At 47.9% G+C, this 15,386-nt stretch overlaps 1 protein-coding gene across 1 annotated transcript; it reads left to right on the top strand.

Annotated features, from left to right (window-relative positions):
- Positions 1 to 10,114: 10,114 nt before the first annotated feature.
- Positions 10,115 to 14,755, top strand: LOC306815223 (heat shock factor protein 5-like; the record flags this gene model as incomplete). Its single annotated transcript, XM_079331828.1, has 3 exons — positions 10,115 to 10,747; positions 11,258 to 11,357; positions 14,656 to 14,755. The coding sequence occupies exons 1-3, from the start codon at positions 10,258 to 10,260 to the stop codon at positions 14,753 to 14,755; spliced, it is 690 nt and encodes a 229-aa protein (XP_079187954.1). The 5' UTR covers positions 10,115 to 10,257.
- Positions 14,756 to 15,386: the final 631 nt, after the last annotated feature.

The raw sequence follows: 15,386 nt of genomic DNA, 5'->3' as shown, positions 1-15,386 counted from the left end.
AAGGACACATCAGACTCTAAAACACATTTTAGATCAACAGAAAGGGGGAGATGCTCAGGCTACACCTCAAGGAAGGTTGAATGAAGCATTGTATGTCTAGAATTTTCTGAACAGCTCAGCTGAAGAGCCAGATCCTCCTATTTATAGACACTTTTTGAATAACAAAAAAGCAAATATGAAAGAGCATCCCCAGTTTTGGTTAAAAACTTAGAACAGGATAATAGAGGGACCATACAACTCATAACATGGGGAAGGGGTTTGGTGTGTTCTCCACAGATGGAGGCCTCAGTGGGTGCCAGCAAAGAATGTGAAGCCCCACTGTGCATCAAAACCTGCTGGAAGCCTCCACAGCAGCCAGTGATCCTGCGAGAAGCCAGGAAAGCAAGCACCCAGACCTGAACTGTGCAGAATCATCAGGAGAAAGCTGACCTGCCAGAAACAGCTCAGGAAAAGAATGGAGTTGTATCGATTGTGTGAATGCATGTTATTTTTCTTTTTTTTTAGTTTTTGTAGTCAAGCTTTACCTGTAAAGTCAACCAAAGACAAATATTTGGGTTAATTTCGCCAAATCTGCAGGCTCTGATACCATATGCCTATCTAGCACAAGTCCTGAAAAACCCTTTTCAACCTGTTTAGTTGGAGTGCCTTTCCCAAAAGGTTTTGATAATGTTACTCTTGAGAGGTACTGGCCTTACCATGATCCTCATGCTCTTTCAGACCCCAGCCAAAAATATCAAACTTATATTGACAATTCTACAGTTGACAAATCTGATCTCCAAGAGCTGAAAATCTTAGGTACAGTAACTATGGACAGCTGTTACATCTTTGATCTCATGGAAGGAGACAGTCCTCATTTAAATGTTACCCCATATCACACAGCTTATAGCAATGTGACTTTTTGGTGTAATCCAACTAAACTTCTCAATACTCTGAGCCGCATGCAAGTCAATTAAGCAAACTTCCAATACGATTTCCCAAAGGGATTTGGCTCATTTGTGGAGACAGAGCCTGGCAGGGCTTACCCGCATATATAGAGGGTGGCCCTTGTGCCCTAGGACAGCTCACAATAATTGCACCCAGTGTTAAAGAGGTGGTCAAAAAGAAAAATAGAAAAATTAGATCCTCCACAGGATATCACTATGAAAGCAACTGTGATAGTGACTTCCATCCATGGAATTCTGGACTATCAATTATCACAAGCATCTATTTACCTCAGCTAAGTTATTCAGTTGCCCTGAAACAATTAAACAAATTGGGATGTTGGCTCAGCAAAGAAGTTAATGCCACTTCAATTGCAATCAGTGATTTACTGACAGATGAAGAAGCAGTTAAACAGGCCACTTTACAAAACAGAGCTGCTCTAGATTTCCTTTTACTAGCTCATGGACATGGCTGTGAGGATTTTCAGGGATTGTGTTGCATGAATTTATCAGACCATTCTGTTTCTATTCATAAACAGTTGCAAAATCTAAAGAATTTGGCTGACCAAATCACTACAAATACCCCTACCTGGTTAGACAGTTTGTTTGATGATTGGAAACTTACCTCTTGGCTAAAGGAACTCTGTAAAATAGGTTTGTTTATTCTAATAGTAATAATTGTAGTTATAGTGTTTGTACCCTGCATACTACATTGTACACGACAGATGATAACCAAAGCAATTTCTAATGTATTAGTTTTTGAACAAAACGGGGGAGATGTTGGGGAGAATGAAATGGTGAAACCCCACAAATATGAAAGCATAAATTCTGAAAATGATGTTGAAATGATAGCCACTTTCGAGACACCAAGCTTTAGTTACTAAGTAACTAGAAGACAATGGAGTGGCCTGCTAGGTAATCCCCTCCTTGATGAAACAATGACTCCTGCTACAAACGGGTCAAAGTCCTTGGTAAAGGCTAAAGTACAACACACTATGGTAATACGAAAACTCCTATAGGCTGTATGTAAATGCTACAAAATTTGTATTTTGTACTAGATTGGTTAGTGGGAATTTAAATATTCATAGTAGGAAGAAATTTAAAGTGTTGTAAATGGGAAATCGCTCTCTTTTCTCTCCTCTCTCTTCTCTTACCTCTCTTACTTCTCTTACTCTTCCTCTCTTGCTCTCACTCCCTTCTCTTTCCTCGCTCCTCACTCCCCCTCCCTCTCTCTCTCTCGTAACCCCTCACCCTCCTTTCTCTCCTCCTCACGCTTACCCTCTGCTTTTCATTTCTTTCTTCCTCCCTCCCTTCATTATATTATCCTTTTTCTATCCCAATATCCCATTCCCAATTCCTGTCCTACTTTGGGCTGTAGCAGGCAGCCCTCGGTAGAATTTCTCAATACCCACGCCCTCTGTGTGTGTAATAAATTGTTACTGTAACCATCAGCTTATACTGGGCTCTGGAGTTTGTCCCTAGGAACCGTCCGAGAACACAAAGAGATCCCGCAGACAACAATGCAGTTCTTCACTTGGATTAGTCACTGGGTGGGATTTGGGGTTTATCTGGATTTTAAAGCCCTTGTGGTAGCCCTGACACTGCTCAGGAGCTGGTAGGAAAAGCACAGGGTACTTTCCATCAGATTGGATTGTGGAAGAATTGTTTGGGACTTGGATTGTCTCTCTGGGTGATCACAGCCCGGAGTCAGGGATTTGTATGATTCCATACATTTGATTCCCAAAACTTCCCAGCCCAGGGCCTTGAGCTGACAGGGCAGCACAAAGATTGTTCTCTGTGCAGTGCCCAGATTTAGGTTTCACTGTCACCTTTGCTAGTTCCCATGAATTATCCCATAGCCCCAAATTCCCTGGTCTCATGGAGAGTGGATATTCCCATGCAGAGCTGCTGCTTGAATAACAGCTGTGCCAGGAACCAGCAGAGCTTCCAAGGAAGCTCAGCAGCATCAGGACAGGCATATATTCCAAAGAATTTGCTATTTAAACCTTCATTCCCCAGCCCCACCCATGTCCCTGGGGGGCACTTGACAAAGTTGCCTGGAATTCACCTGATTTAGCCCCCCTGAGCTCAGGCTCCAGGTGATGTGTTCAAGCAGGAGAAGGCAGGGGCCAGAGGCGCTCCCAGCCCGTGCCAAGGCAGCCCCCATGCCCATGGGAGGACATCAGCTCCTTTCAGAGCTTCAGCAGTGGCCACTGTGAGTTCTTTTCCCTCAGTAAAGGATGCACATCCCTGCCTCCAGTGGGACCCACCTGGGAAAGCTTTCCATCCCTTCTGCACTTCCACCTGGCTCCCTGGAAACTTCCACCTTCATCCAAACCGAACTTCATCCCACCCAAGCCTTTGATGTTAAGGCATCTCTGCAGGCTAATGCTGGGATTAAATATCTGTGAGGGAAGATGGCCTTGGCTTTAATGCTGCTGCTGGGTAATGGCCTCAGGCTGGAAGGGAAGGGATTTGGGGTGGCTGGGACATACCTGGCAGCTTCATGGGAGCACTGGGAGGCTGGAACAAGGAATTGCTGTCTGAGCCCCTCTGCAAGCAGCCCGTGCTGCCATCACCAGGAAATGCCAGCAGTTCCTTGGGGTGCTTTTGGGCTGTCAGTGGCCTGTATCCAGGCTGAAGCATCTCCAGGTGCCTGTTCAGAGCAGCCCCTGGCCCAGGAGCCACGGGCAGCCCTTGAGCCGTGTCCGTGCCAGCGCTGGCCGGGCACTCCAGCGCCATCCCCGGGACATGTGCTGGGCACAGCCCCTCCCCTGCAGAGCCCAAGGACAAGAGCTGCTGGGTCCCTTTCAGGGGCTCCTAGCCTCCTCCTGCCCCACATTCCCTGCATCTGGGACACACACAAACACCAAGGAACATTGCTGGCAATGAGCAGGAGACACTGAGGCCTCTGTGCAGCTCTGGGCCACAAATACAGCCCCAGCTTCAGCAGCTGCCATCATTTTGACAAGGCTCACCTGCAGGAAATGCCCTCTGCCACTCTCCAGAGGAACTTTGATCATGCAGCAAGGGAAGCCTCAGGACATGTTCTGCTCATTTCTCTATGCAAAGGGACATTGCAAGAGCAAATTTACAGATGCTGGGGGAATCCTAGAAAGGCCAGGAAAATCAGGGTTATGGGAAGAATTTGGTGCTGTCATGTTGGTTACCAGCCTGTTCTACCCTACAGCCATGGCAGGGGTTGGTGTGTAAAGCAGCTTTAGCAGAAGAGGAGCTGCAGTTCCCTTGCTGGTGCCAAGAATTCCCATCCTTAGGAGGTTCATGCTCATAACCCATAGAGTAGCTCAGTCGGTTGGAGCAGGGTCCTGGTAATGCTAAGGTTGTGAGCTCAATTCTCAAATGTACCATGTACTTGAGAGTCACATTTTTAGGATCCCTCTCAACCCAAATATAGTCTGTAATCTGGAAATAAATAGGAACGTTCTCAGCTGAATTTTAAGAGAAGAGGTTTTACCATTGCAGAGCATTTTTGAGTTGCAGAGCAAGGGGGAGGGGGAGCATCTCACCTGGCAGGTGTGGGAGAAGCAGCCCGAGTGGAACCGTGCCCGGCCCCGGCTGAGTGGCTCCTCCCGTGATCCAGCCCCGCTCGTTCCGCAGGGGTGCGGCGGGCAGGAGCCCCGGGGCTGTGCGGACACGGGGAAGGGGGAGCCGGGCGCTGCTCTCCGCTGAGGATTGCGGGGACTTTGCATCCCCGCGGGATGTGGGCACCGGGAGCGGCGGGATTTGGGGCTCCCAGGTTGGCACGGCGCTCCCCGTGCCCCGGCCGGTTCCAGCCACGATCCAGCGCCTGCACGAGGAGATTCCGCCGCCGTTCTCCGGCGCGGTTCCCGGCAGAGCCCCGGCTCCCCGCGGCCGCAGCGGGATCGTGCCCGGAGTCCCATGGACGCTGCGGCCGGAGCAGGAGCGGCAGCGCCGGGCTCGGCCCCAGCGCCCGTCCGGGGCGGCTCCTGCTGCCCGCGGCGATCCGGTCCCGATCCCGGCCCCGATCCCGCGATCCGCACCCTGCAGGCCCGGGAGAGGCGGCACCGCTCCGAACCCCCAGCGGACACCGCCAAAACCCAGAACCGGCCCCTGGTACCACCTGAGCACCTCGGGCTCCACGCAGCACCGGGAGCAGTCCCTGGGCTGGACTCGGCGCAGCGCTCCGGGCGAGGATCCCGCCCCATTCCGGGAGGAGCATTCCCGGATGGAGCGGAGCGGGAGCGGCTCGGCCGCCATTAAAGCGCTAGTGGGTGGACTGGGCTGTCTTTGTCTTTTCGTTTATGTTTCTTGTCTTCTATGTTTCTTTTTCTCTATACTTCTCTCCCCATCCTTCCTTCCCTTCTTTTCCTTCTGTCTTCCCCTGCGTGCTCCTACACAGCCAATCCTACTCTCTAACTGTCTTTATAAGGTGGGTTTGGGGTGGTTTTTTATGGATATTTTCAAGTTTTTGTTCAGTTTTTTTTTACGTTTTTTGGGATTTTAAAGGATTTTATTTCTATTTTGTGGGTATTTTTGAGGGTTTTTTTTTTAGGATTTATAATATTTTTGGGAGCCTTTGGTTTTTGGGTGTGTTTAAAGTGGGATTTTGGGCTTTTGTGGAATGTTTTTAAGATTCTTTCATGGCATTCTTCAGGGATTTTAAAAATGCTTTTTTATGTTTTTAGTGTTTTGGGTATTTTTTTCAGGATTTTTGGAGGGGGTTGGTTTTGAGGTGGTTTTTATGAATTTTCTGGGGTTTTTTTGGGGAGATTTGGAGATTTTTGTGGGCTTTTTTTGGGGTTGGTGTGGTTTCTTTGTTTTTTTTCCTTGTTTTTGTGTTTTGGGGTTTTTTTGTTTTGTATTGTTTTGGCGGGACTTTTTTCCAGTTTTTTCAGGATTTTTTTCCTTTCTTGGATGGGGGGAGGGATTTTTTCATTTTTAGCTATTTTTTTTTTCCCATTTTTTCCCCCCAGAATTTTCCTCCCTGGGTCAGTTTTTTAAGTGCTGCTACACGGAGATGCTGGAGAGCACCGAGACCCCTGGGGACCCCCCAGGGACACCCAGGACTCAGCGGGAAGAGCCCAAAAATTCTGGGGACCCCCCTCCCTCAAAAATCATTAACCCCCACCAGAACCTTCCCCTGTATCTGTGTGGACATTGTGGGAATTAATTCGGAATTTTCTGGGGAGGTTTTTTAAATTAGGGGAGGGGAGAACCCTAAAAAATAAAAATAAATTTTAAAAAACCAAAGGGGGATATGGGGAAAAAATTGGGGAATTTCACCTCAAAAGTGGCGAAGGGAGCCCCCAAAATACACGTGTGATAAGGTGGTTTTAGCCAAAATGGGGGGTTTGGCCTCAAAATCTCCCAGAATTTGGGGAATCTCCTCAAAAATCCACCTCGAGGATTTTTGCTCTGTCCGGAGGGGGGTTGCAGTATTGGGTTGTGCACCTATACTATATAGTATAAGGTATATTGGGAAAAATACTTTGAAATTCATTTTTTGTTCTTAGAAGCATTTCCTGAATAAGAACTTTTGTGTAATATATTACTGGACAGTAATAGAAGACCTGAAAATCATGGTTCAGTTTATATTCAGAAATAAGATTTGAAGGACACTTTGTTACTGCCAGGCAAAAAAGCATAATAGAATTATCCTGCCTTTAAAACACATATTATAAAAATATTGATATCTAAGTGGTTTTTTTTTTAATCAGCAAAGATAATATTCCACACAAGTGAACCATTAAATAATCACAAGGCATCAAAGGTAAATACAACTTTTCCTACATGCAAAGCCAGTTATTTTTCCAGTTGCCCCAGTTGTTGGTTTTTTTTTTACTAAGAAAAGCAACAAATTAAAACTTTATCATTTCAACAGGAGGGATTAATCATATGTTTATTGTGAAGTCCTTTGTAAGAACAGTAATTCAAGAAGGTCTTGGTATGCTCTGTGGCAACTCCTGTCATATTTCTAAGTGAGCTGCATAGAGCACTCAGTAATGAATGTAATTCTTTCCTTGGCCATTTAGAGGTTATTCTACTTTTCCTTTTTTCTGGGTATTACAGGATCCAGTATAATTGCTGCAATAAAGTGCCTTGAAAGCAATTTAGCAATGGTATTTCCATGCTCTTGAATACATCCAACAGCATATGCATGCCTACAGGAGATCAATAAAGGGTTTAGGACCCAGTTCTCTTGAGATATCCATGCAAAGGATGTCCATGGACTCAGCAACTCACTATCAGATTAATTCTAAAATGACTGTGGTATAATTTGATGAAAAGAAAGTGACCCATCTGTAGTGCCATGAGATCTGAACTCAGGACTCCAGTCCTGTCATACCAAACCAACATTTTCCTTAAAGCAAGTGCCAGGATGGAGAATTAATGTCAGAAGAGAAATGTCATAGAAAAATGCTGCATTTGGGGATTAAACAAATAGAGGCAAGGAAAGCCTTACAGGAAGCCCTTCCTTTGTGTAAAGGCTGTGAGCCTTCTCAACTTCCACTGAAATTGCTGTGGTTGTGCTTAGGACTTTTCAGGAGCAAACCCCAAATGTGTTCTCACCAGCTTTCCCACAGCACCAAGCTCTCCTCCAAACCCATAATATGTGTGCAGATCACACATTGCTGCATCGTTAGCAGCAGCACTGGCTTTGGGAAAATATTTCTATTGTTAACCCAGCTGTCTTCAAAGAAAGTGAATTTCAGTAGCAATAGAGCATTTCTCTCCCCTAGTAAAGTCAGAAGACTCCTGATGCAATGTAGCAGCATCTTCCTACAGAGCAGTAGAGATCTAATGGGACTTGTTAAATTTTCCACCTGGGTTATATCAAGTGTAATTTTGTTGTGGTTTTTAAAGGCACAAGCTTTTCTATCTTGGTATACACTCAAAATACAGATCTTTTTCAAGAGATATTTTTCTTCTCTTGAAATATAAGCCAAATGATTAAAGTGAGACAGGTGCTGTAGACAGCTGTGAGAACACCTGCCTGGTTACAGATGATCACAGAGAGCAAATATTTCAGCACTTTCACTGGTTGCTCTTCTGGAATAGAGTGTTGCTGGTGGTAAGACTGAAATCTTGTATTGCCTTTCATTGACAAGATATAACTTCCATTTCCATGGGCTCATTTTACATATGTATTCTTGCACATGTAGAAATTTGAATCTGGTGTTTATGTTTGCATAGTTTGATTGAATTTGCTACATAAAGAACAATTTCAGCTATTTTTAGCAAAGGAAAGCCTGTTTGGGTTTCAGCAGAATGATAAGCCAAGCGTGCTTTAAATTCACTTTGCAATTACATCCTCTACAAAAATAGAGCAGGTAAACAATAGTCTAATTACTACAGATAATAAATGAGAATTTAGGAAGATGCATGAAACTAAATCTGTCATATTCTTCATTGTGTTACCATAAAATTACAGGGCACAGATGCTCTTGAAAAAGATATTTGGGAAATGTTAATGTTCAGTGATGCACAAAGATGAATAGCTGGGATTTGTGGTGGTGTTATGCTGCAGTGCAATTTCAAGTAATGGTGGAATAGCACCTGTTCACAAATTCCAGTATGTTTTCTTGTATTACAGAGAACTTGCACATGTGTGCATCTGCAGATCTCAGTTCTGTTATCTGCACAGAATTACCAATGTCTTCTTTATTAGGAATATTTCTGAGAACTGCTCAAAAGTGTGGAGCAGTAGAATTGTCCTGTACACATCATGCACCTGAATATCCTCCATGGTAGGCCATTAATAAATTCCAGAATTTTCCAGGTTAGTTCTCTTATCAGCACACTGTATCAATCCACACTTCAAATTATTTCTTTTCTTTGCTTAGTTTGTTTTGAAGTAGTGAGGGGGCACACTTTTAGAAATGCATTCACTAAGCACTACTTAGAACAACTTGCATTTTTTAATGTTGGCCATTATTGATTAAAATATAATTTGGACTGTAAGTGTTTGACCTCACTAGGCTACAAAACTGTGGGACATGTGGGGTTCTATTTAGTGAGAATTTTCCTGAACAGCCAACGAAAACAACTGACTGCAATGACCCATAGAGAGTGCAAAGGAGGCCTGAAGAAAGAGGCTTTTCTGGATGAAGCAGCACATAAATGGACATGAGGGAAATAAGGGCCATGCAACATGAAGAGAGATGTCCCTTCTTTTCTGAACTCCTGTCTTCTCCTTTTGGCCTCCTCATTAGAAATTTCCTTGTAATTCAGTTGCTGGGACAATTTTTGTGAGGTTTGTTACACTGTGTTTAAAGAAAGACAAACACCATCCCAGCGAGGAGGAGCATTCCTAATTCAGGCTCTGTCTGAAGCTGTGTAAGATGAAATGGGAAGAGATTTTCTGGGTAGTGGGTTTCAATTTTTGTGAGAAAGCCAGCACACAGAGGAAAAGATGACAGGGCACCTTGAAAAACACTCACTCCAAAAGATGCTCCAGAATGTGATGAGAGCAACAATCCCTGTGCCAGCATGTCACCCACAGGGCAGCGGCTGCAGGGACAGGGCTGGGCTCCTCACAAAGGACCTGGGAGGAGGCAAGAGAAGGCAGAGTCAGCCAGAACTCAAGACAGGCTGGATGTAAGGAAAATATCCACTGTGTGTGTGGATGAGCTCCTGCCATTCCACCAAATATACAAATATTCCACCATATAAGCCCTCATGGTTTAACCATATAAAGAAATAAAAAACTGGCATGAATTAAAATAGATGGAAGAAATAGGTCTATTTTTTCCTGCTCTGAAAACTTTCCTGTTCAAACCACTGTTTAAATAAAAAAAAATAAGTGACACTAAGCAGGTCATTGCAAGATCAACTTTGTTGGATTATATTGAAAAGACTTGGCTGTGGGAGGGATTTTACATTCTAACTCTCCCCTGATTGTGGAAAAAAAGAGAATAAAACGAAAGAAAAATGCAAAACCTCTTGGCGAAGACACCAGTGTGCGTTCACTGTCACTATGAGCCATTAATCCCTCGGGTAAAGCAACATCCTTCCAGGCGGCAGGACTTTAGCTCTGATGGAAATGCTGACAGAACTGCTGCCCCTTCCTGCTGCTGCTTCCATCTCCACAGAATGAGAAATGTGCCAAATCTGCCGCAGACAGGCAGAGGCAGTGAGACAGCAGCAGCCAGCTGGCTGGGAAAGGGGCCCAGAGAATGTGTGCAGTGTCTCTTTTCCTTTGCCCTCTCCCGTCCGGCCTTGTCCGCTCCCAGCGGGAACTCTGCTCGCGACCCACCCGAGCCCGGCCCGCGCGGGGCCGCGAGCGGGGCCGAGCGCAGCGCCCCCCTCAGGCCGCGCGCCGCGGGCGTTGTGGCCGCACTCGGCGATCGGCGCCATGGCGGAGCTGCCGCTGCCCGCCGCGCTCAACGCCGGCGCCTTCCCCGCCAAGCTGTGGCGCCTGGCGAACAGCCCCCGCGTCCGCTCCGTGCGCTGGGACAGCCGGGGCCAGGGGCTGCTCATCGACCGCTCCCTGCTGGAGCGGGAGCTGCTCAGCCCGGGCGGCGCCCACGGAGCGGGCGGCGAAGGGGCGGGGCCGGGCCCGGACTCCTTCCAAGCCACGCACTTCGGCAGCTTCGTGCGCCAGCTGAACCTCTACGGCTTCCACAAGGTGCCGGGCGATGCCGGCGGCTGGCTCCACTACACGAATGCCAACTTCGTGCGCGACCGCCCCGAGCTGCTGCTCCGCATCCAGCGCCTGACCAGGGCCAACAGGCAGCGGCTGGCGGCGGGGCTGGAGGTGCGCAGCCGGCAGCCCGGCCGCTTCCAGCAGCCGCACACGGAGCGGCCGCTGCCCGCCTGCTGTGCCGGGCAGCCCCCCAGAGCCGGTGAGACGGGCTGCGAGCTGCGGGCGCCAAGGGTGCCGTGGGCTGTGGCCGTGGGCAGGGGCCGGCACAGGGGCAGGAGCGGCGCCGTGGCTGGTGCTGCTCCGTGCCCGGCCCTGGGATGCTTGGGGAGCTCTCCGTGAGTGCGTGTGAGCCGAGGGCTCGGTCGTGGTCAGGCCCAGTGGGAGGGAGCCTCCTGGTCCTTTGGAATAGAAGGGAAGAGACCTGGCAGTTGGGTTTCTGGCAGTTGCTTCCTGCTAAGGAATGGCAGCAGGACAGCTTCCCAAGACAGTTGAACCAACTATCTTGGAGAGCTAAGCTTGCAAGGAAGTGGGTGTTGAATAGCCCTAGAACATATTTGTTTCTTCCTTTACTTCTTTCTCACTCTGCTTGGGAGGATGGGAGTATCTGTCTTCCCTGGCTGAAATAAGGTTGGTGCCAAAGGCCATGCAAAGCCCAATAGTGACCCAGCCTTCCCTTTGCTTCCTTTCTTCTTCCCTCACTGCTGCACAGCTCCCTCAGGCCAGAACCTCGCTGCTGCTGCTGCTGCTGCTGCTGCTGCTGCTGCTGCTGCTGCTGCTGCTGCTGCTGCCTCACGGGAGGATTCAGAGCTGCATCCAGGCCCTTCCAGGGGATGTGCAGGTGCTCAGGAGTCTGAGGCTTCCCCACCAGCTGCCAAGAAAGTCTGTGCTTCCTCTGGACTTTCTGGGGCTTCACCAGTGGATCCATCAAGGGAGCTCATCCGCAAATTTAATCTGCGCAAGCTCACCATTCCGCTGGTTCGCATCGACCCTGAAGCTGCCTGCAGGGCCCTTTGAGAGGGCAGCAGCTGCAAATCTTCAGAGCAGCACAGCCCAGCCAACAGTGCTGCCTCACCTGGGGATTCAGAGGTGCCTCCAGGCTCCTCCAGGATGAGTGCAGCTGCTCAAGTGTGTGAGGCTTCCCCAGAATATCCTGAGGAAGCGTTTGTCACCTCTGGACCTCTTGGGGCTTCATCAGTGGAGCCAGGCACAGACACATTTCAATTCCAGCCTCAGCCTGTCATTCCACGAGGTCCCGTGAACCACCAAAGCCCTTTGGTGACAGTTCCAGAGAGCAGCAGCTGCACATTTCCTGAGCAGCACTTGCCATCCTACTGGCCATCAGGTAGGGGAAGAGTTTCTATCCTTGCTTTTCAGAACAATCATGAAAATTGACTGAAATATTTTCCTGCTGTGCTCTGTCATGGGTTGATCTCAAGTGCAAATCAGGTAGAAATATCAAGTGTGGAGGAAGCAGAACCGTAAAAACAAAATGAATCTCTATCTGCTTTTCCTTTCCTTGCTGCCGTTTTGGAGTGGGTTCTTTGCATTTTCCAGACAGCCTCTCTGTAGGGGCACAAGATCAAAACAAAGCACCTTTGTCCACAACTGGTCAGTGTCAGGTAAACTCTTTTTTAAAATCTAGTCAAACTAGGACCCTGATGGGATATTGAGAGTTTACAGGTTGTCTCTCCTTCAAATAATGTTATTAAAATTCCATGAGCTCTGTGCATCCCTGGAGCAGCTGCAGCTATAGAATTCAGCCTCACCCACAAGGATACTTTTTAGAAGAAACTCACAGTTTCAGTTTAGGATGTGTGTCTGCAGGTGTGGGCACTTCCTTGGTGAATCCGCTCCCTGTGGTCTGTTATTATGAGAAACTGCAAAGCCACCAACTCCAAAAGCTGATGGGGGAGATAGAAAAGGCAGTGATTATAAAGTGCTTTTGCGTATGTGTAGATCAGTTTTAGAATCCATCCTTTAATATACATACATATCATTCAGAAGAAAGACTTTTTAAGAGGGAGAGCTCACTCTCCCAATTCCCTGTGAAGTTTGAGTATGTTTCTGGAATTGAGGTTGCTGTGTGCTTCCTGTGGTGTTTGATCCAAGGCAGCATAGAGCTCCGTGTCCCAAAGCCACATTCTGGAGCCTGACCAATGTGTTTGAACTCTTGCAGCCACTCCAGGCACTTCAGCCCCCAGTGCTGCAGCTGTCTATGCTGGTTATGCACCATGGAGAGCCCCCAGGTGGCTCTGGGATACTCCTGGGGAAGAGGAATTGCCCCCCCTGGATCTGGACATGGTGCTTGAGACACTAGAGGAGATGCTTTCGTCCTCCCCGCCTGAAAGGTCTCCCTCTGCTCAGGTAACTCTGCTGAAGAGGGATGAAAGGGGCTGACTGGGAGCTTTTGAAAGTTGTTACTTGGCTGAGAAGCAAAGGCTTCTTGAATTCAGTTCTGAATGGACAGGGAAGGATTTTCTTGGTAAAGTAAGGTTTCTAAGAGAAGAGGAATGAGAAAATCACTCCCCTGAGTGAGGATGAGAGGTGTGAGCCTGTGTTGGCCAAGTTTGAGTGCTCCTTTTCCTGGGAAGAATTCCTCATGTGGGGCCATTTGTGATGAGGAAGTGAAAGCTTTGTGCATTCTACCAGGCTTTGTTTGATGGGAAGAAGAGAAGAGTGTTTGGAGAATGGCACTGAAGGCAAAGTGTCCCATGCAGGGAGAGGCATGTGAGAGGTGCCTCTGTTGCAGCAGCAGACGTGGGCTCTGCCTCTCTTGTGTTGGAAGGCCAAGGCAAAGCAAGGGCTGGGCTGCAGCTGCTGCTGCTGTGTGAGCCCTGCCGTGTGTGTAGGTGCTCCCAGAGCCATGTTTGGGGATGGGCTGGAGCTGCAGCTTTCTTGTCCTCTCAGTAACGTGGTGCCTGCAGTCCAGTTTCTATCTGGGAAATCCTTAGCTGGGCAAAATGCCCAGTCTTGCTCTCCATGTTCCAGAGCTCAATCACCTTGCTGTTGGGCATCTGTATGGGAAGAGATGTGTGTTCCCATGCAATCTCTACAAAGCTGCAGCCTGGATGAGACTGTTCTGCACAGGGCTGTGGAGGGAGGAGCACCTCCCTGATCCAGGAACTGGCAGGACTCCTTCCTTAGCAGCCATCCATGTGTTCAGTGTCACCCCCACATTCAGCATTGTCACCTTTGACAGCTTTTGGACCATGTTGGAGGAGTCAAATCTGAATTTTGAAGGTGTTTGTGGCCCAGATTTCTTGTTAGGAACAAGAGATTAGGTATGTGTGCCACGGATGCATTGTGTAACTGGTGAGAAGGGTTTATTTCTTTCTGTTTCTCTTTCAAGGGGAATATTAATGTTGCCTCTGAGCCTTCAGAAGGGGAGCCTATGAACAATGCTGCAGCAGAGGGAGGTTTGCCTGGCACTGAGAGCTCTGGGAACAGTTCCCAGGAACCCGAGGAGCTTGGTAAGGAGAGAGCCCCCATTGGTTTAGAGAGATGTGAGAGGGCTGCTCTGAGCCTGCCTCTGACAGGCAGGGAGATCAGAAGAGTTGAGTTCTTGGTTTCAGGGTTGGTGTTTCCCATGCCTTTAGTTCAAATCCTGCACTGAGACAACCTCCCCAAGCCCTGCCCTCCTCGCTTCTCCAGAGGCTCTGACACTGAGTCCTCTGGTGTGGCAAGAGAGCCAGGAATAAACCTGACCTTGTGGGATTTGTGTCACCAAGCTGGGTATCCCAATTTGGATTCATAACTCAGCTCACAGCACCCTTCAGTCTCAGCCATTTCAGTGAGGAATGAGGTCTCTCTGTCAGCACAGAGAAAGAACAAGGCTGGGCTTCTTTGTGGGAGCTGGGACTGTGTGTTTCAAGCTCTCATGGGAGCCATTTGTACTGCGAGTGCTGTGAGTTTATTGGGAAACTTCAGAAGTTGAGAAGTTTTGAAAACTTGGAAGGATTCCAGCTCTTTAAAGAGCAGGCCTGAAATTCCCAATTGAGAGTCTGCCTTCCAGGCCATCTCTTACAGTCTTTGACAGAAGGACAGTAACTTCCAAAGGGAAAGATGGACAGAGGCCAATATTGACTGGGTGTTCCCTTTGCTTCCCAGATATCCATCTGATCTACCTTGCCAGGAGGGCTGCCCTGCGTGCCAGGGAGAAAACGGGGGAGAGCCTGTGACCATCGGGCAGGTGGAACCCCTCTGTTGATAGATACATTTATAGACTTCTATAGTTATATGTAGTTACTTGTATAGATTTTCAGATTTGCATATATATATGTATAGAGTAATATTAATATATATATGTTATTATTTTTATTACTAGTAATGCATTTTAATAACTATTAATTAATATTATATTTATATTTATATTTATATTATATTTATATTTATATTTTATTTATATTATATTTATATTTATATTTATATTTATATTATTAGTTAAAGGTAAACGGAATTTAGATCCACAGATTGAGCTGTGTAGGGCTAGGGTGCATTTTAAGTTGTTTCCCCTCTCTGATCCTTTTCCATCTCTTGTTTGTCCCCTGTGCCCCTCTGTCCCCTCTTCCTGTGCTGGTCCGAGCTGGGGCCGGGCCGGGCGGAGCAGCAGTTCCAGCCCCGGGTGTCCCTGGAGCGGTGGCAGCTGCCGGTGGCCCCAGGCAGTGTCCCCTGAGGAGCTGCTGAGGGACGGTGAGACTGAGGGGCTGAGGAGGCGCTGACACTGAAGGGACGGTGACCTTGAGGTGCTGCTGGGGCTGAGGGTGTGGGGCAGCTGAGGGCGATGGTGGCACTGAGGTGACAGGAAAGTGCACAGGCTGAGGGGTGACGGGTCTGAGGGG

Source organism: Erithacus rubecula (genome assembly GCF_903797595.1).
Source record: "Erithacus rubecula genome assembly, contig: scaffold_1203_arrow_ctg1, whole genome shotgun sequence".
Classification (NCBI taxonomy): Eukaryota; Metazoa; Chordata; class Aves; order Passeriformes; family Muscicapidae; genus Erithacus; species Erithacus rubecula.
Note: the sequence above shows the minus strand (reverse complement) of the source record. Positions and strands in the feature narration are given on the sequence as shown.